The 18,622-nt window shown below is 44.8% G+C and overlaps 3 protein-coding genes across 6 annotated transcripts in view; 2 read left to right on the top strand and 1 right to left on the bottom strand.

Moving 5' to 3' along the window:
• Positions 1-1,133: 1,133 nt before the first annotated feature.
• On the top strand, positions 1,134-7,440 carry pdk3a (pyruvate dehydrogenase kinase, isozyme 3a). Its single transcript, XM_037456036.2, has 11 exons — positions 1,134-1,491; positions 2,722-2,863; positions 2,991-3,062; positions 3,414-3,598; positions 3,734-3,823; positions 3,938-4,015; positions 4,125-4,201; positions 4,326-4,427; positions 4,504-4,611; positions 4,733-4,846; positions 5,114-7,440. The coding sequence occupies exons 1-11, from the start codon at positions 1,389-1,391 to the stop codon at positions 5,261-5,263; spliced, it is 1,221 nt and encodes a 406-aa protein (XP_037311933.1). The 5' UTR covers positions 1,134-1,388; the 3' UTR covers positions 5,264-7,440.
• pcyt1ba (phosphate cytidylyltransferase 1B, choline a) lies at positions 7,440-16,126 on the bottom strand. 4 transcript variants are annotated; one of them, XM_037456041.2, is made up of 8 exons: positions 15,937-16,126; positions 12,215-12,314; positions 11,708-11,824; positions 11,441-11,592; positions 10,649-10,727; positions 10,422-10,564; positions 10,110-10,298; positions 7,440-9,371 (listed from the first exon to the last, which is right to left on the bottom strand). In XM_037456041.2, the coding sequence occupies exons 1-8, from the start codon at positions 16,024-16,026 to the stop codon at positions 9,147-9,149; spliced, it is 1,095 nt and encodes a 364-aa protein (XP_037311938.2). In that variant the 5' UTR covers positions 16,027-16,126; the 3' UTR covers positions 7,440-9,146. The 4 variants fall into 4 exon arrangements, with proteins under 4 accessions (XP_037311938.2, XP_037311937.2, XP_037311940.1 ...); XM_037456040.2 differs by having other exon boundaries at positions 7,440-9,374; XM_037456043.2 differs by lacking the exon at positions 15,937-16,126 and adding an exon at positions 14,762-14,968.
• A 242-nt stretch (positions 16,127-16,368) lies between these two features.
• Positions 16,369-18,622, top strand: part of pola1 (polymerase (DNA directed), alpha 1) — a 37,837-nt gene continuing 35,583 nt past the window's right edge. The window contains exons 1-4 of the mRNA XM_037456035.2: positions 16,369-17,304; positions 17,713-17,840; positions 18,245-18,341; positions 18,441-18,518. Of these exons, the coding sequence (XP_037311932.2) occupies positions 17,256-17,304; positions 17,713-17,840; positions 18,245-18,341; positions 18,441-18,518 (352 nt within the window). The 5' untranslated portion in view covers positions 16,369-17,255. The remainder of the gene's footprint in view (positions 17,305-17,712; positions 17,841-18,244; positions 18,342-18,440; positions 18,519-18,622) is intronic.

Here is an 18,622-nt window from a genome sequence, read left to right on the forward strand (position 1 = left end):
CACAGCGTATACATTAATACACACACACCGCATCGTTTTGCGCAACCGAGACCGTGTGCGTGGCCCTAAAGCTGAATGTATGACGGAGGGTTTCGATTATCCGGCCCTCTTCCGGTTGGGTTTCTGCTGTTTCTCACTTCCCAGTTCAAAGCCAATCGGCGACGGGCATTAAGGAGCAGTGCGCATGTACGGTGGAGTCCATACTTTCGATAGTACGTGCTGATCAAGGACGTTAAGCCGAACCAAAGAGGCCGGAAACACGTATTATTTATTCTTCAAAATAAAAACGTTTCCCTCCCCCAGCCCCTATAAAAAAAATCTCTACTCGGTGAACTTGAACTAGGTGAGTCTTTCAATTAAAAGAAACTCCACCCGTCAGAGTTAATCCGTTTCCTCGCAGTTAGATAAAATAACAGTGTGTAATCTGGAAGTATGCATTTGCAAGTCATTAATAAACAGATCTTAAGAAAATTCCTGTCATCTGCAGTTGTAAATGTGAATGGGTTAGACGGGTAAAGAAATGTTTCTCCAGAAGGTCAGAGCCCATGATCCCATTGAGCTGATCTTCGAAATGGATTTAAGAGGCAAAATAATACATGTATTTTAAACTGATTACTATATATCACACACCTATTTTCATATTCTATAGTTTCTTATTAACTGGCACCTGTTGCTCCATATTTTGTATCAATAAGTCATGTAACTATAGGTTACCCATGCTCACTACTTAAAAATAACAATATTATTGCAATAACGATTATATCAACATAACCACAATTATAATGGCATGCAATTATCTAAACCTTTTACAGGCAGCATAAACATACATAACAGTTGTAAATTCAGTGCAGAGGGAAAAATACAGTATTTAAAAAGGGCAATGTGGATTACGGAAACGGATTACCAGCAATAAACATTTTTCGATTATGGCAATTTAACAATTTTTGGTAAAGTTAATGTTTTAAAAAAACAAACATATTAATGCAACTACAAAAAAAATCTATGAACGGTACCTCCCTTAAACAACATGTAAACATGGTGCTTGTAATAGTTATACATTGAACATAATGTTGTCTTATTTTGAAAAACAAAACAAAAACCAGAAACCAGTGTCATATTCAGTCTGGCTTGATGGTGTTGATCTGACGTGAACGTACAAGGATGTAGCTCCAGGTAGCCTTCACTACACCGTGTTGTTTGTGTCTCATCTGCACCCTTATGGACGTCTGTCCATCTCGTCCTCTGGAGACTCCCGGCCGGGGACACGCGTGGACACCGATGAGAGAGGAGGACAGTCCCTGCGCAACATCGCCGAGGGTCAAATGCTCGCGTTTATTCTGAATCTCATCCTTTCGGTCCCGTCCAGTCATCACCATTGAACCTTCAAAATGAGGATCTTCACGTGTCTCCTGAAAAACGCAAACCCCAAGATCGAGTATTACTCCAGATTCTCCCCGTCCCCGCTGTCCATTAAGCAGTTTTTGGATTTTGGTGAGTAACGATGCGTCAGTGCTGTCATCTCAAAGGGATGGATTGTTTATAAAGAATCAGGAGGCCCTATGTTTTTTATAATTTCGTCATTATAAAAGGCTGGTGTTTACTCCTCTTTTCAGCCTCATCTCAGTGTGAAGGATCTGGTTTCAGAGCACGAATCACTGTGCATTAGTATTTCACAAATTAGCTTTACATAAAGAGCCCTTATTTGTATCTGGGTTTTCTTCCCCTCTTAATGGAGAGGCAATAACTGCACGAGACTTCCAACGCAAGATGACCATGCCTGTAGTGACTCTGTAGGCTTAGTTTTTCTTAATCCATCTCAGATTAAACTGTCATCGCTGTTGTTCAGTACGTTCTCACAGCTGTGGATTGGATGTGCAAGTACAGAAAGTGGTGGCTTTTTTTCTTCTTCTTCTCTTGTTCAGACACCCAAAGTATTTGTCATTAATAAATCAATGTTTTTCCAGGGCTCAAGTGAGTATTTGGAAGTGTCACAACCCCGTTTAATCACTTTAGAGTCCTTCCCCTTATTTTGCTGAATAAGCGGGGAAGCTCTTTGTTTCAATTCTGCCAGGTCATCGTGTTTTCACCCTAAAATTCAACTAAACGTCGCACCTCACAGTCTCCTCCCCGCTGAAACACGGAGGTCAGTCACAGGGCAACGCAATATCTGCACAACAGGCTTCCTGTTCGTCGAGCTGCGAACATTTCCTTTTCCCGCCAACAAAGAGCTGGAAGAACCTGAAAGACTCATTCGTCGATTCCATTTATGGTTGAGAAAAATGCAAAGTCATGGTCGTTTCTCTGGAAAAACATAACCCCCCCCCACACAGCACCCTTTCATCTGGATAGCCAGATTTATGCTTTCCTTGAGCGGTTCGAGCTGACGTCGGTGGTCTGTGGATCCGGTTCCAGCCCGGGACGGGAGCAGAGTTTAAGGGGTCACGATAAAGGCTGAGACTGACCACACATGCACCCAGAGAGCTTCACGTGGGACCACGTCTTCCATCTACGGATCTACGTCTCTGGATGGTTTTGCCGTTGATTTACAGTGCATTTCCCATTCTTTTGGGAAGGGTTTGTCGCACCAAAGAGGTCTAGTGGTTTCCTCTGCTGAAGCAAACCCTCCATTTTGTTTAAGTTTCTTGGAATTTCAAAGTGAATTTCAGCAGACTTTGCAGAGATTCCCGTCCTCTTTTAGGCACAAACCTTGTTGTTTTCCAGGCAGGGACAATGCTTGTGAAAAGACGTCCTACATGTTCCTGCGTAAGGAGCTGCCGGTGCGGCTCGCCAACACCATGCGAGAGGTCAACCTGCTCCCCGACAAACTGCTGAGTCAGCCTTCCGTCAGACTGGTGCAGAAATGGTGAGACGCTTTCTCCAGAGATTCGTTTTTATGGCGCTTTAATGCAGATAAGGTTTATGGTGCAACGGCGGTATCGCTGACCCCCGTGGGTTAAAGTTTCCTTCTGATCTCTTGTTTGCTTTGTTAGGTATATGCAGAGCTTCGTGGAGCTGCTGGATTACGAGAACAGAAAGCCAGAGGACTGCGAAGCTTTGAATGAGTGAGCGAATCTGCCCTCGACTAATGATCGACAAATGCCATGTGCGGCTTTTTCATCCAGCCTGGTGTTGCGTGCCGGCTCGAGGTCTTGAGTCCACTGCAGCCGAGCCCTTTATTTATACTGTAACCAGGCCGGGGAGATAGGACGGTCACACGCGGCTGATTACATTCAGACAGGAATTTGAACAATGCAGGATAATGTGAAAACATGGTATTAAGTTGGTGCTGTCAAGCTGACGTTTTTTATGACCAACAAAAAAACCTAATACAAAACTTTTTTTTTTTTTACCTTTTTATTTTACTTGCTTCAAATTGCTGGTTGGATTTCCCTGATTTCTATTTTTGCTTTCAGCTTCCTGGAGCTCCTGATAGAGATCCGTAACCGCCACAACGACGTGGTCCCCACCATGGCTCAGGGAGTCATCGAGTACAAGGAGAAGTTCGGCTTCGACCCGTTCATCAGCAGCAACGTCCAGTACTTCCTCGACCGCTTCTACACCAACCGCATCTCTTTCCGCATGCTCATCAACCAGCACAGTGAGCACCCCCCCCCCCCCCCCCCCCCGCCCCCCCTCCCACCCTTTGCGTCCGACTCCGCCCCCCCGCCACCGCTCGCCGCCTCGCCCCGGCTGCTCGTTAATTTTTTGTTTTTTTGGGGGCGGTTCCGTGCAGCTCTCCTGTTCGGCGACGACACCAACCCGGCCCACCCGAAACACTTCGGCAGCATCGATCCGGCCTGCAGCGTCGCCGACGTGGTCAGCGGTGAGTCTCGCGCCCTCAGGTCGCTGTCACATCCGCTGTGCTCTCTCTTATCTCTCTTACAAAAACAAAAACCCTTTGCTTTTTTTTCTTTTTTCTGGGGGCCTCCTCCGTCAGATGCCTACGACACCGCCAAGATGCTGTGTGAGAAGTTCTACTTGGATGCTCCCGAGCTGAAGATCGAGGAGTTCAACAGTAAGAGATTCCAACGCTCCCGTTGCTTCCAGCGTTTCTGGCGCAGACGCAAGGGGTCCGAATCTCTCTCTTATTTGAAAATAACAAGCTTTTGATTGTTGTCCTCCAGTGAAGGCCCCTAACAAGCCCATCCAGGCGGTGTACGTGCCGTCGCATCTGTTCCACATGCTGTTTGAACTCTTCAAGGTGAGCCGCGCGGCACCAGTGGAACCAAACCAGATATTTTAAGTGCTCCTCTAACGCAGTTAAAGCCGCTAAATCTGACTCTAATTTTCTAAGTTGAGTTGATTAACTTTGTGGGCGTTTGCAGAATTCGATGAGAGCCACAGTGGAGCTCCACGAGAACAGTGAACAGGGTTTACCGCCAATAAAGGCAATGGTCACTCTGGGCAAAGAGGACCTTTCCATAAAGGTAAATCCGACACAAGGACGCCATCAGCCAAACCGTCGTAGTCTCTCGCTCCACCTCCGCGTTGTTTTGACTTCAGATCAGCGACCGAGGAGGCGGAGTTCCCCTGAGGAAGATCGACCGGCTGTTCAACTACACGTACTCCACGGCGCCGACGCCGAGCCTGGAGCCGGGATCCGTCCCATTGGTACACACACACACACACACACAAGCTAATCAGTATTGAGCGATTATGATTAAATACTTTTTTTAAAATGTATGTCCGGACATCCGGGAAAATGAAATCCTGCCCCTCCCTCCCCCCTCAGGCTGGTTTTGGCTACGGTTTGCCAATTTCGAGGCTCTATGCCCGATACTTCCAAGGGGACCTGAAGCTTTACTCCATGGAGGGCGTTGGCACTGATGCTGTCATTTATCTGAAGGTAAAGTGAACGCATGAAATGCACGTGTACATGCAAAAACAACCTACCTCTGAAGCGTACTACCTGACATGTTTTATCTCTGTAATCCGTACAATAATCCAAAATTCAACGAGACGATTTCCCTCACTACACTAAGCTAATTGTCTCTGGTTCCAGGCCCATTAATTAAGCATCATCTCAAACATCCAACCATTTATTCAAAGGCAGAGGACTGTGATTTTCTTCTCGGCTCATTTTGTGTGTGTGTTTTTTTTTTTTTATACGAAGGCCCTTTCGAGTGAGTCCTTTGAGCGTCTGCCGGTGTTCAACAAGTCGGCGTGGCGGCATTATACGACCACCCCGGAGGCGGACGACTGGAGCAACCCCAGCACGGAACCCCGCGACACCAGCAAGTCCAATTTCAAAGCCAATAGATAAACTCTCCCGGACTTCGCTCCCCTTGCCCCCCCCCCCACCCTGCTGGCGCCCCGAATTCTCGCACTCTGTCCGACGCTAGTGAGGTCAAAGGTTGCCATCGGGTAAACGTTTTTTTGTTGTTGTGTTTTTTACGTTCCGTTTGTTTTGTAAAATGCGTTTGGAACAGATCTGTGTCAATGTATCCAATGACGTTTATCTGCTTTCATTTTGGTAACGCGTCCCACTGACTCGCTGGAGATGAAGTTCCAAACGTTAGATCCACCCCCCCCCGCCCGCCACCTTGTGAATCCTATTTCTAATGTCCGCCCCCTCACCCCTGTGTCTCGTGCGCAGTTGGCCCGGGGCTCCCTGTGGCTGAGAGAGCAGCACGCTGCTGGTGGAGTGTCTTTCTCACCGTATTCCGGCTCACAAAAGTTGGGAGTTTCACAGAGAATTGGAAGAGGAGGAGGAGGAGGAGGAGGGTTCGTTTCCATTCTTAAACGCACAATTCGGCCGGTGTGACGTTGGCGTAGTAAAGAGGTATTTTGTATCTAAGAGAAATTAGAGAACAAATGAGAACTCTGTAATATATAGAAAGCTGTGCATCATTTTAAAAATCTCGATACTGGAAATGTTATTTAAATAGTTTATTTATATTAGGAACCCTTTTTTTTTCAAAAATATTTTTTTAAATATATAATATGCCAACTTGTTCACAGAAGAAAACCAAAAGCTCACATATACAAGGTGACCGTCAAAACGAACGTTCACCAGACAACTACTGAAGGCCCATCTGGAGGACGCTTGTAAAATGCTTACCATGTTTCAATCACACCAGCATGATGCATTGTGGGAACCCTCACACAGAAGAATGGACCATGTCGCGTCTGACAAGGATTATTAGAGTGTGAACTCATCATTGCGTCTCTCTTCTACACCTGCAATCCTTTTTCCAGGGTGGATACGCAACCTGCTCAAAGCTTTTTACCCCAAACTCGCTCAGTCCATTCAGCTTGGTATCTAGTTTGTGGCTTTACTGATCTATACAGTCTCCTGAGTGAGTTTGATCAAAGTGTGTGTATTTCAAACAGTTCTTTTTTTTTGTATTCATTGCTATGAGTGGAAGTAAAATATGTAGCTAACATCTAGAGGGATTTGACACTGAACAGTTAAAGAACAACTTTTGTTTTCTTTATATCTCTAAAATTGTAGCAGCATGACTTCAGATGATCTTTTAACAATTTCGCTGTAATTATCGCTTAAAGTCTGTGAAAAGTTCACTGTTTATCCTCAATATAAACAAAGGGAAATGAACCGTTGTTGAGAATAGCCAGCAGGGGATATTCCATGTGGCTAAAAGTGCCATTTATCTCTTTGTACGAATGCAGTGCGTCAAACCATCCACCATTTAATTTAACATGAATCACATTCAGGAACATTTTAGTGCACTTAATACTACTAAAGCTTCACATATTTATTTCTGTCAATTGCCTTTCCTTTCAAGCATTTTTAATAAATAGAGTAATGACAAAGGCAGAGATCCCAGGTCTTGCACTAGCTACTGAAAAATACTTTGCCTCAAAGAAACATGGCCCAAGCCCATTTGTCAAGATTTTGAATAATAATCGTCTCCTTTTAGCTCCGTCTGAAAAGAAGTGTAGGTGAAGAAGAAGAAGATCAAAATAAAAAAAATGCCCCCGGCCTGTAGCGTCCCCCCTTTCAGCCTCACTGAGAGGGTTCATCACTGCCGAAGCCTTCGTGACCTGCCGGTCTCCCTGAGTGACGCTCAGCGGAAAAAAAAAACACAAAAAAACTAGAGACGCACAACTTCTCTCATTAAGCGTTCACCACCTCGAATCACAACTTCCATCAAAGTTCAAGTTTCTATTCCAGTTCTGTGATTTCAAGTCGTCAAAAGGTTGCTGTTAGAGACGATCTGTGGTCCTCTGCTGTGTGAGAAAGTATTGCTTATACAACTGTCAATGTGTTTATTGTACATGAAGCTGTGTTTTTCTATCCTACTGTACCACCAGCTTGAACACATGTATGATCACAGATGCAGTTAATACTAATATATATATATGCATACATATGTGTGTGTGTGTGTGTGTGAAATCCCAAAAGAGAGCAGTCGTATAATGTGATTCAGCATGAGATCAACAACAATAAAGAAAAACGGCAGTTGTGTGCGAAATGCAGTTTGACTTCGAATTCAGTTTTAGATTTTATTTACATATCAAGCCAGTTGAACATTGAAATTTAAAAAATAAAAAATACACACTTTCCCAAAGTTTGTACATATAGTGCAGATTAACATGTAGTGCGTACAGGACATTTAGGTCTCCACATTGCATTAGGGTGTTAATTGTATTTTTCTAGGTGGAAGTGAGCAGACCTGAGCAAAAAAAAAAAAAGGTTATCACGTACATTTCCAATAACATCAAATAAAACATTAGGCTCATGATCCGGCTTCACCTGGAGGGCTTCAATTGTTGTTTATTTCAAGTGTCCGGAGTCCTTGAGAAAGGCTGCATCTCCGAGATTTCTGGGTTTGATTGACAGCTGACATCAAATTCCAAAGAGCAAGAATGTTTGCTGGAGGTCCATAGATCAAACATGAATAACTGAAAAAATACATGGCTTCTTATGCTGAAAATCCACTAATGATTGTACCAATGGATTGTTGCGAGACCTGAAATTCATGTGGCCTACTAAATGACTGATGAAGGATTTGTGTTTGTCATAATGTGACTAGAACTTAGACTGATTACATTTACTCTTAACTGTAGGCTCACTTTACATTCAATAAGCTAATAAAAGGCTGTTTTTTTTCTGTCTCATCACAACCGATAGGTGCAGTCCAAGACTCTAGTCTGAAGGGGCTGATTTCAGGGTCTAATTCTATGACACACCTTGTTTCCATATTTATTCAAAAATGTATCTGTTTCATATGAACTTTACAACTAAGATTATATTGCTTGATTTCTAACAAAGCTGTACAACCGAGTTGATGAAAACCCTCCCCCACCTTCAGTTCTTTTTGTCCGTTTTGGACACGATTCAGGATCATTCAGGCTGCCAATCCGACAGGCTAACTTTAATTCCATATCATTTTCTGAAGAATTTAGTTTTGAACTGTGTCAGTGGTCACAACAGCAGCGTGGGAACAAGTGACTCAATGATCGGGGATCACTTATTTAAAATAAGGTACCAACCATTTATGCAAAAAACGATGCCAACTAACATGTGTTTTAGTCCCAACAGGTTATCCAACTTAACTTTACTTCCCCTAATCTAATGTGCGCAGTGTCATTTCTTTAATTCTTTGTTCAACAAGCCAAGAATAACTCGGTGAGGAATGACTCCAGTTCCTGTCAATTCATATGAGCTTTTCAGCTGAACATCGCACAAGATGTTCTGTAACTTTGTACCGATTCACATCTGAAGGTCACAGGAGTTACAAGAAATATTTGCATCTTAAAAAAAATGCTACGCTAAACAGGAAAGGACAGAAAACAATGAGGTGATATTATGATCAGGCTGTTGGACAGTCTCTTATCAGCACTGGACAAATCCGTAAGCAAATCCTCTGAAAGATGCTGCAAAGCATTCTGGGCCTTTTTTTTAACGAATTGTGACACAGTGTTCGTTAATCCTCCTCTTTCGTCTTCTCTTTTGTCCTTCTGCTTTGTTGCAGACACAGTCGCAGACTGCGATGGCTTCTTATCTCTGCAGCATCATCCTGCTCCGCCTTGGGTTTTTTGCCCTTGACAACCGTTTCATTGTCCAGCCGGTGTTTGTGTTGTGTTTGTGTGTGTGTGAGCAGTTCTCAGGCAGTGTGCTGTGAGTGAAGCGTGTGTGTGTGTGTGCGTGCGTGTACATGTGTGTGTGTTAAACAATCCATTTACTTCTCATCTTCGTCGCCTTCACTCATGCTGCTCATAGAGGCCGACGCCCCCTTGGGGGAGGTCGGGGGCGAGGGCCGCGCGTTGTGCCAGCGAGCGGGGGGGGACGGGGGTGAGGGAGAGCGCAGGGGGGACAGTTCCCGGGGAGGACTGTTGCAGGGCGACCCTCGGGGGGACATGGCGTAGGACAGCATTCGTCCACTGCGCTCCTGAAACACCTGTTTCTGCTCAGGGACGCAGGGGGAATAAAGAGTGCGTTTATAGTATCAAATATCGAAAGCCTGTTTTTGATATCACACACGCAAACAAAGCTTCAGTTGATCGATGTGATCGTAGATATAGACAAAGGCTAGATGTCTATAAAACGTCGGCACGTGGCGGCCATCTTGGTAGGGGCAGCTTGCGCACCCATTTACATTGTGTTGGTAGTGTACTTTAAATAATGATAACATGCTTCATTTTCAACTGATTTTTAAACGGTTTGGTTACAGACGTCAGAGATGTAGTTATGACACTACATACTTATGAATAATGTTCTGTTTGATGTCATTGAACCCATCGTTATAATGAATCAATTATTCATAAGTATGCAGTGTCATAAATACATCTGGGGTAGAGTGGGGATTTCAACATGCAGCATTTCTTGATGTATATTTGTAAAGGGAAACCCATTTTAGAACATTATTCAATTTATTTGAACATAACATAATTATTCATAGCATATGCAGTTTCATAACTACTTCTCTGACGTGGCATGGCTATGCATCGCTAGAAACCCAATGTTATGAGTGAGCGAGCTGCCCCTACCAAGATGGCCGCCATCTGCGGACATTCGACTCCGTTGGCTAGATGTCTAGATGTATGAAGGCTAGATGTATGTATGTATGTATATATATATATATACTGTATATAGATATGACGATGATTATAATGATGGCGACAGCTCTCAAAGAGTTACTTACCCAAGTCCCATCTGGCCCAAAAAGTTCCAGGAAGTTGCCAATGAACTCTCTGGATTTCTCTTCCCACTTCTGAATGAGGTCGTGGCTCTTCTCTTCCACGCGGTACACAAAATGTTTGCTCTTCTCCTCGACCGTGCGAACCTTCTCCTTCATCCGGTCCACTTGGTTCTGCAGCCGGTACTTCTTCTCCTGAAGGGACGACATGGACAAAGGATGCAGCAAGCCGCTGTTGCAAGGGAACACGTCCCCAAAACTGTTTTCCATTGTAAGCAATATTTCCCTCGTGGGGGACGCAATGTAAAATGCTCTTACGTTGATGTAGCTGACGTTGAGCTCCTTGGCCGTGTAGCCGCGCTGGAGGTTGCGTCGTGCGTAGACATCATAGTCTCTGACGATTCGGGTGATCAATTCAGAAGTCGAGATTCCTTCTGTCCGTTGTGTCGGCACGAACATCCCTGGAAAGCACGCGCAAAAACACACAGAATTTGAAAACTTCCCGATATATATTGGGATTTCTGGTCCTTTTATCACACACTGACCTGCCTGCTTGATGTGTTTATATACGTCCTCACTTCCTGCTGAGGAGTAGGGGATGTCATCGTGAGCCACAAAATCGATCTGAAGAGCGATGAAAGGACAGGTATGAAAAAACATTTAAAGATGTTTCCCCTCTGAGCAGGTCTGTTTAAGGTTCACAATGTGATATTTTAATATCACACGATATTATTTTGATATCACATTTAGCCAATATGCCAATTGCCTTGAAATCCACTCTATTTTTATTGTTTTGGGTTTTAAGAATAATTCTTACACACAAGGAAGATATTTTATCTGCCCTGAAAATGCACCTTTTTCCAATATGCTTTAAAAGTGAATCATTATGTTTTTTTCCTAAAATAGTTGGCATATCGACTACAGCATCCCCCTTATGGTGATCAGGTATCAGTGAGTCCTGGACTGCATTACATTACATGCAATTTATCCAAAGCGACTTACATTATAACCCATGCGTTACATTTTGCCTGGGGAGCAATTAGGGGTTGGGTGTCTTGCTCAGAGACACTTCGACATGGCACACGGGGCACCCGGGATTCAAACCGCCAACCTTGCGGCTCCTAGCGCATCACACTACTCCATGTGCCACCACTGCCTCTAATGTGTCTACTCCAAGGGTTTTAAAAATGACTCCTGGTGGTTCTCAAGTCGGAAGTGTCCCCCCCCCCCCCCCTTTATAGTGCGGTTCGGAGGTACTGGTGGCTTTAGGGTGTGATCACGGCCCCTGGATGCTTCGTGCACAGTTCATCCCTCTGCAAGCCACCCCACAGGCACACCTTGTGTTTCTCTAGGAAATCCGGTGTGAGAGTCCAAGGCGCGTCTCTCAGGACCTCGTCAACGTAGCGGCAGTGTCTCAACGCTTCGTAACGTTCAATCTCCGTCATCACTGTGAAACCCTTGTACTTATGGGTCAGCTCATCGCTGCACACTGTCGGGGAGGGAGGGGAAATCAGGTAGTTCAAAATCAGACAACTCTGTATGAGTTATTTTGAGCAGTGGATTTTTACATTGTATGTGTGTGTGTGTTGGCGGGTCTGGTCTACCTCCTACTATAAGGTAGGTGTTGGGAAAGAGGTTCTTGGCCTGCATGAGAGCACGAGCATGTCCCGAGTGGAACAGGTCAAAGATGCCATCTGCGTAGACTCTGACCGGTCGGTCCACTGCAAACACAACACACAACAACACATTTATGCAAACCTACTGCAGTGGCATCCGTGAGAATAGAATGATGACTGAGGCTGAAGAGCAACAGAATCCCAGTGCGAGGTCACGCTGGTGATTCTGTGGCCGTACCAACAGCACAACCAGCTGTAGAACAGAATAATATTACAATAAGTAGCCGTAATTTCAGCATCACAAGTCAAATATATCAGTGGATGAAGTAGTTTGTAGTGATCAGAGCAGAAAACGTAGCAAAAACAGCAGTGGTATGAATAGTAAGTACTAAAAAGGTCAGAGAAAGGAAGGTTGATGAATATGATGAGGAGAAACGTGACAAACGGGAGGATGTGAATCAGAGGGGGAGCTGAGGCGGAGGAGGTCTGCTGTACCTGGGGTGCCTCTGCGGGCCTGAGTGATGCTGAGTTTCTCATGAGGGGCGCGGCAATCGCAACTGGTCTCCCTGGCAAAGATGGCGGGCTTAGTCAGAGTCTGAGGCCGAGAGAAGGGGAGAGAAGAGTTTAGGTGCAAACGTCTTGTTTGGGAGGACGGATGAAACGTAGGAGAGCGATGTCCATCGGGAAAAAAAAAACCCTGCACGAAGACAACGGTTGTCGACACCGACCCCTTCAGATACACAGCGTCGCTGCATTTACAAGCTCATGCCTATCACAGTGACCTCCATTAAGGTATTGACCACAGCTGATGCCTGCTCCATGTTGGGACAATGGATTTAGAGACAGACAGCCATGCACTCAGCGCTATTGATCACTCTGTGTGTGTCTGTGTGTGTGCAGACATGAACTTCTGTACGCGTGTAGTACGTGTGTATCATGTATCATGTGGCAGAAAACAAGGGCAGGGCATTACTCTGCTGTAGAATAAGACAGGAGAGGCAGGAGGCATCCAGTGAACAGGGGGAAACAAATGAATACATTTTAAATTCAGCAGGCAAAACAAGAATAAAAGACAATGGGATGCCGAGACAAAGACAAAACGCAGCAACGAAGGACAAACATGGATGGTGGATGATATTCGTCACAGCTACATCAAGGTTAAAGTGTGCGCGAGTCTGCCTCAAAATGTGACTTTGTATGCCATCTGTTGACTACACAGGGGATATTTACTGAATACCATTGACACCAATAAATCACAATCAGAGTCTGCACAGGGCGGAGGAAGAAAGAAACAGAAGCACTGTGCTCTTCCCCTGTGGAAAACGCAGGAAACTGACGTCAACAGATCCCTGAACAGCAAAAAAAAAAAAAGGTGAGTCTGGCATGACGACATGCTCCATGGACACAGATGGGGGGGGGGGTCGGATATCAAAACAACGGATTCAAATGGCAGTGCGGGTATTGAGACTAAACGGGTGAATTTGCACCAGAAAATGAAGGGTTTTCAAATAACAGCTAGACATTCTTCTGAGATGTTTTATCACAGGTTATTCTTGACATAAGAGACGTTTCCCACGTTGCCATTAGTGAAACACAAGCTGTGTACAGGTGACCTCCTCAAGAGTTCTGAATTATTAACAGGCCAGGATTAATAATAAGCAATATATTTGAGGTGTTATAACTTCTTGTGTTTGGGACATCTGGTCCAAACATACCTGGAATTCCTCCATCACTGTGATAGCGCACATATTTTCCAAATGTTTTAAGAATTGCTTGTAAAAATGATTTGGAAGCAAGAACATTTTGCAGTGGTCCATTACAGAAAATGAAATGTTAAGAACAGTTAAATACAGAGGATTTAGTCCTGTCTGTGATTGTTCATGAGTCCAAGGATAACCTTTTACTGTTGCTTGTATGAACTACTTTTTGGCAAACAAAATGATGATATAAAATATAAGGGAAAAAACGACATCTCTCCCTTCTGGGTTGAATAACGTTGCCTTATGCTCATTTATTTTGTACCACATTCTGTGTTTTTATGTCATCTACGGTGGGCTGTGATCCACAAATTGCTATTTCACTTTCAATTCATCATATATATTAAAGAAAAATCTGGGATGTGTGCAGAAAACGTTGATTTTAATTGTCCCGCATGCAACTAACAGAATACATGAAAGCAGGCAACACAGAGGCAAGAGGAAAACAAAGGACATTTTCATATTCAACATTTCCATTGATGTGAGACTCCTTCTTTTGGCATCTATGTCCGATGCCCTTTAAATATTTTTGCTCAGGTATCAGAAGTTAATAACATCCATCTGAGCTACAACAATAACAACGAAGAAGCGGCAGAGAGCTTTTGGACAGGGAGCACCCTCATCTCCCGTGGATCCACTGTGAGAACCGATGGTAAAGCTTAAGCCTGCTGACCGGGGGCTCACAGGCCTATCGGGGCGAGGGGCCGTGCACAGAAAAGCTCTCTCTGGCACGAGCAAAGAACATCTGGCATAAGAAGGATTAAAGCAGAGTAAGAGAGGAAGAAAAAAGAAAAAAAAAGGAGAAAACGGGGCGAGAGAAAGCACCGGCAGTAAGGAACCAGCCGGCTTCACCAGAACAGAGAGAGGTTGGGGCGAGGACAGACGGGAGCATACAGCGAGGGGGGGGGGGGGGGGGGGGGGGCGTTTGGAGGACACGGACGGGGATGCCAGGATGAGGAATTACACGAGGGTACCCAGTCACAAGAGGCTCTCTTCTTACTGCCGCATTGTCCCCCCACCAGGTCATTCAAGCTATTTTTTTCCCCATTGTGTAACCCCGCCCTCCCCCCTCCTCCCCAGGCCCTCTCCCACGCCCTCCTTCTTTGATCACACTCACATACTGTCCATTCAGCAGTCTGAGCCTCGGATGCTGTACAGGGGATCTGTTTCGTAACAGGGGAGGAAGCAGGACACTTTGTCTTCCTCTTCCTTCCTGTCACACATACACACACACACACCGCTAGACCCTAACACGTAAGAAAATGCACACAATCAAATGCCCTACCGTCCTGGGGTGGGGGCAGGTGTGCTCAAGCTCCTCCATGATTCACAAAGATTCATGGGATGCGTCTGTGGTCCCTCTGTAATGTGACTCAGCATCAGTGAGAGGCTGCCTCTCTCCTCGCCACTCGTCTCTTTCTCCTTCCTCTTTTCCCCCGCCCACTGCCTGCTCTGCCTCTCTGTCTGTCCTTCCTCCTCCTCCTCCTCCTCCTCCACCCCTCTGATACCCTGCTGCAGAGAGGGTGGAGGCTTGTGAAGGAGTCTCACTCTGGAACTACTTCTTGGTACCGCCAAAGGAACACGAGCACAGCTGTCCGTTTGACGTCCTTGCAAATGCAAACAGGGAAATGTTATTTGTGTCACAACAGGCAGTTTACAGATGTACAGCCACACTGATGGCTGTGTAGAAAGAAGTGCTGCAGAGCCCACTGCAATCGATTACCTTTGTGTTAATATATCAATGATTTGGATTGTTATATCAACAGTTGATATGGAATCGGTCATCAACCATTAATGTGTAACTGTGGGGATATTATTACTTAGGGTAGAAACGGAGTGAGTCATTGTTATCATAAACGATCTTCGTACGCAGAGGCGAAGCGCTCTCGCCATGGCGACGGGAAAAGAGGAGAGAGTTCCAAGAAAGGACCAATCAGGAGAAAGATGCAGCCCTCTGCCAGTATAAGCAGAGGGGATTGGCTGAGTGGTCCATAGCGCCATCGGTGAGACGATACTAAGCATCACGATGTATTTATTACCCTCACTATTTCACCCAGACACTTAAAAGTTAATAAGAATGCTCCTCTCCCATCTGGCATATCCTTTAAATGTATCATGGGGAAAGTATTATCGGAAGAAAAATGAGTAACATTATAATTTCAATAGACTGTTAATTATTGTTAAACTCAATGATTATTGTCTTCTGCTGGATTCAGATTAATGGAGCCCGTTTCACTCATTGCAGCCACCCATTTGATCACATGCTCAGCCCAAACACACACAGGATATTTAATTGGCACCTGTAAATTTTAAATAAAAGGGTTTCGGTAGCAGCTTTAGACTACACTTACTAACTTTGATTTTCCTCGGCAGCCTGTTTGGGGGAAAAAACAGTCGCCGTTGGCGGCTGGACTTGAATAACTAATTGGTTAAAAAGCCGAAACTTTCTTGCGTCCTTACCTTTAGTGGTCCTCTTCTGCAACGAAGTTGCGCAACAGCTGCGCAACAGGAATGCGCTCTGACGCGTCGCTGTTTCACCATGGCGTTCATCAGTTTTGTAGGTCTGAAGTGTGTTAAATCTATTTGTCTGTCTGCCTTCTCTTTAGTCTACGGGTGTGTTTACTCCAGCGGGCGAGGGCATCTGAGGGACGACTGCCCGTCTGTCCAGTCTGTCCTCCAGGACCGATCAGCTGCTCACCGCTGATGAGCTGCGACAATATGGGCCACGGTCCATTTAGCAGATGCGGGCTGTCACACCAAACACAATCTCTTTGGGGAGACCTTACGCGTACAGTCATGCGCCCAACAGCCGCATTTTAAAAAGTCTGTTCTATTTTACAAAGAGAAAAATTCATACGTAATGAATGACATAGTTAATTGCAATAAGACATGTTAACCCTGACCTCGACGGTTAATAACGCACACAAATATAGTATTTGTCAGTTGACATACCCCCGGAGTCGCCAATGTGCCAAAGAGGCGGTAAACCCACCATACTGTAGGCTAGTGTAAAACAGACTGTGGGGATGAAGGACAAAACAGGCTTTGTGTTTTCATTGTTGGACGCACTCTCTCTGTGGCCCCAATCTGGGACAGAACCCTTTGTGCCCTATAAAGTCCCGCCTGGTCGCCATGGAAACGAGCTTCATTGGGCTACACATGGGATGGCTATTGATTTACAAATAGCGGGGGACTAATGGTGTAATCCTCCAATTTGAGGACAAAGATTTTATGTTATCGCCTGTAAAATGCAGATAACATGAACTCACTAGAGCCCGAAACACACTGGGATTATATTGATGGAAGACGTACCTTTGTAGACCATCAGGGCGAATAGCAAATATGTTTGGTATGTGTGCTGTCTATTGGGTTCACAGTTATTGGAAGTATTCATTTGCAGGGAAAAGTTAGGGTTAATCTTTGTTGAAAGAGTTTTCAAATGGCTTTTAATTAAATTAAGTAGCCTGGGGATTTCTTCTTAATTGTATCATATCTTTTCAACACATTATTCAAACTTCTCACAAACTGAATGTACTTTTCGTGGTCCCAATCCTTTGGAGCAAAATAATAAAGTTGGACAGACACGGCCACCGTGCGGACAGAGTGGACACAGCGCTCTCTTTTATTGGCTGACAGCGAATGTGACGTCACTTCCTGCATACGACTTTCCCCGGGAATCCGACTTGGCGCGAGGACTTTTCTGTTGTTGTGTTGACCTGCCGCCGTCGTGTTGAGCAGCTGTCACTGAGGCAAACGGTAAAAGGTGAAAAGTCGGAGTCATGGCTCCGGTATCAAACCCAGAGAAAGATGCGGACGGACCGGACGGCGGTGAGTTTGACGTTCACGTTGCTTGTTAGCTAGCTAGCTGACTAGCGCGAAAGTAAAGATGTTAGCTAACATGTTAGCTAGCTCACACACTGTCATTTTACTACAAGGGACCCGCTGAGCGCATCGATACTGTTGGTATCAAACTGCTTAAACTATTTTTCATTCTTAAGAGAGGTTAATAGACTCGGGTAATGTTCGCTAACGTTAACCTAGGCGGGCTGTTGTGTGAGCTTTCGTCACGAACGAGTCCTACAACCGATGAGTGTGTTTTTAACGTTAAGTCAGAGCAAAGACTCCCTGCAAACCTCACATCGTCGGAGTGTGTGGCAGGCATAAACATCTGCAAATCAGACGGTCGTGTTGATACCTGCTTCTGCGTCGCCATGTCGTTGTGTCCCCCCTCCTCAGCCGATGGAGGGGATCCCTGTGGCCTGGCGAGGTCTCGCTCTAAACGGGAGAAGCGAGAGAAGGTGGGAAGGAAGTCTGCACTGGAGCAGCTTAAAAAAGCCAAAATGGGGGAGAAGATCAAATATGAGGTGAAGTTGTTATTATTACATCCGTGTCATCATTTCAGGGTGTCTTTTCTTTCTGATACAGTATGTCCCAGATGATCTTTCTTGTTCAAATTCGATTTCACTTGAGAATTAGTGGTTTTGATTAAATGTTTTACCTCACCAAGTTGTTTTTTCGAAATAAATGTGTAAATTGATTGATGGATAATTCATTGAAAAACATTTTGATAGACATTCGTCTAGTATTATTCTCTCTATGGAATTGTTAGAGATCAAATCTTAGCGTAATTGAAAGAAGAACCACCAGATGAAATTATACCAATAGTCTTAATAAATATTATTTCATTTTAATGTAATATTTCTTTATAATTTTGTTTTTATTCAGCCATCCTTGTTACATTTTTAACCTTTTTCCCCCCATTTTCCAGGTGGAAGAGTTTACTAGTGTGTATGAGGAGGTGGACGAGCAGCAGTACTCCAAGATGGTACGAGACAGACAAGATGATGACTGGATCATTGACGACGGTGAGTCTGAGTCTCCGGCTGCGTCCACTGTGTGTACGTATGGCGGTGAGTTCTAACGTGGAAGTTTCTCTGTGCCGCTCTTCTTTTCTCTTCCCTCAGATGGAACTGGATATGTGGAGGACGGAAGAGAAATATTTGACGATGATTTGGACGACGATGTAGTTGAAAGCAAAAAAGGTAACGCTGTTATGTGTATTGTGTGTGTGTGTGTGGGGGGGGGGTACAGTAAAGAGTTCTGTACAAAGGAAATTCTTTCTTTCTGTGTGTGATTTTAGTTCCTT

The sequence above is a fragment of the Pungitius pungitius genome, chromosome 19 (assembly GCF_949316345.1).
Source record: "Pungitius pungitius chromosome 19, fPunPun2.1, whole genome shotgun sequence".
Lineage (NCBI taxonomy): Eukaryota > Metazoa > Chordata > Actinopteri > Perciformes > Gasterosteidae > Pungitius > Pungitius pungitius.

Coding starts and splice junctions, on each gene's coding strand:
- pdk3a (XM_037456036.2), top strand. CDS start 1,389: ATGAGGATCTTCACGTGTCTCCTGAAAAACGCAAACCCCAAGATCGAG. Junction 3,824..3,937: donor CGTCGCCGACGTGGTCAGCG/GTGAGTCTCGCG, acceptor CTCCTCCGTCAG/ATGCCTACGACACCGCCAAG. Junction 4,847..5,113: donor ATGCTGTCATTTATCTGAAG/GTAAAGTGAACG, acceptor TTTTATACGAAG/GCCCTTTCGAGTGAGTCCTT.
- pcyt1ba (XM_037456040.2), bottom strand. CDS start 16,026: ATGAACGCCATGGTGAAACAGCGACGCGTCAGAGCGCATTCCTGTTGC. Junction 11,825..12,214: donor GGCCCGCAGAGGCACCCCAG/GTACAGCAGACC, acceptor TTGTGTTTGCAG/TGGACCGACCGGTCAGAGTC. Junction 10,299..10,421: donor TCAACGTCAGCTACATCAAC/GTAAGAGCATTT, acceptor TCGTCCCTTCAG/GAGAAGAAGTACCGGCTGCA.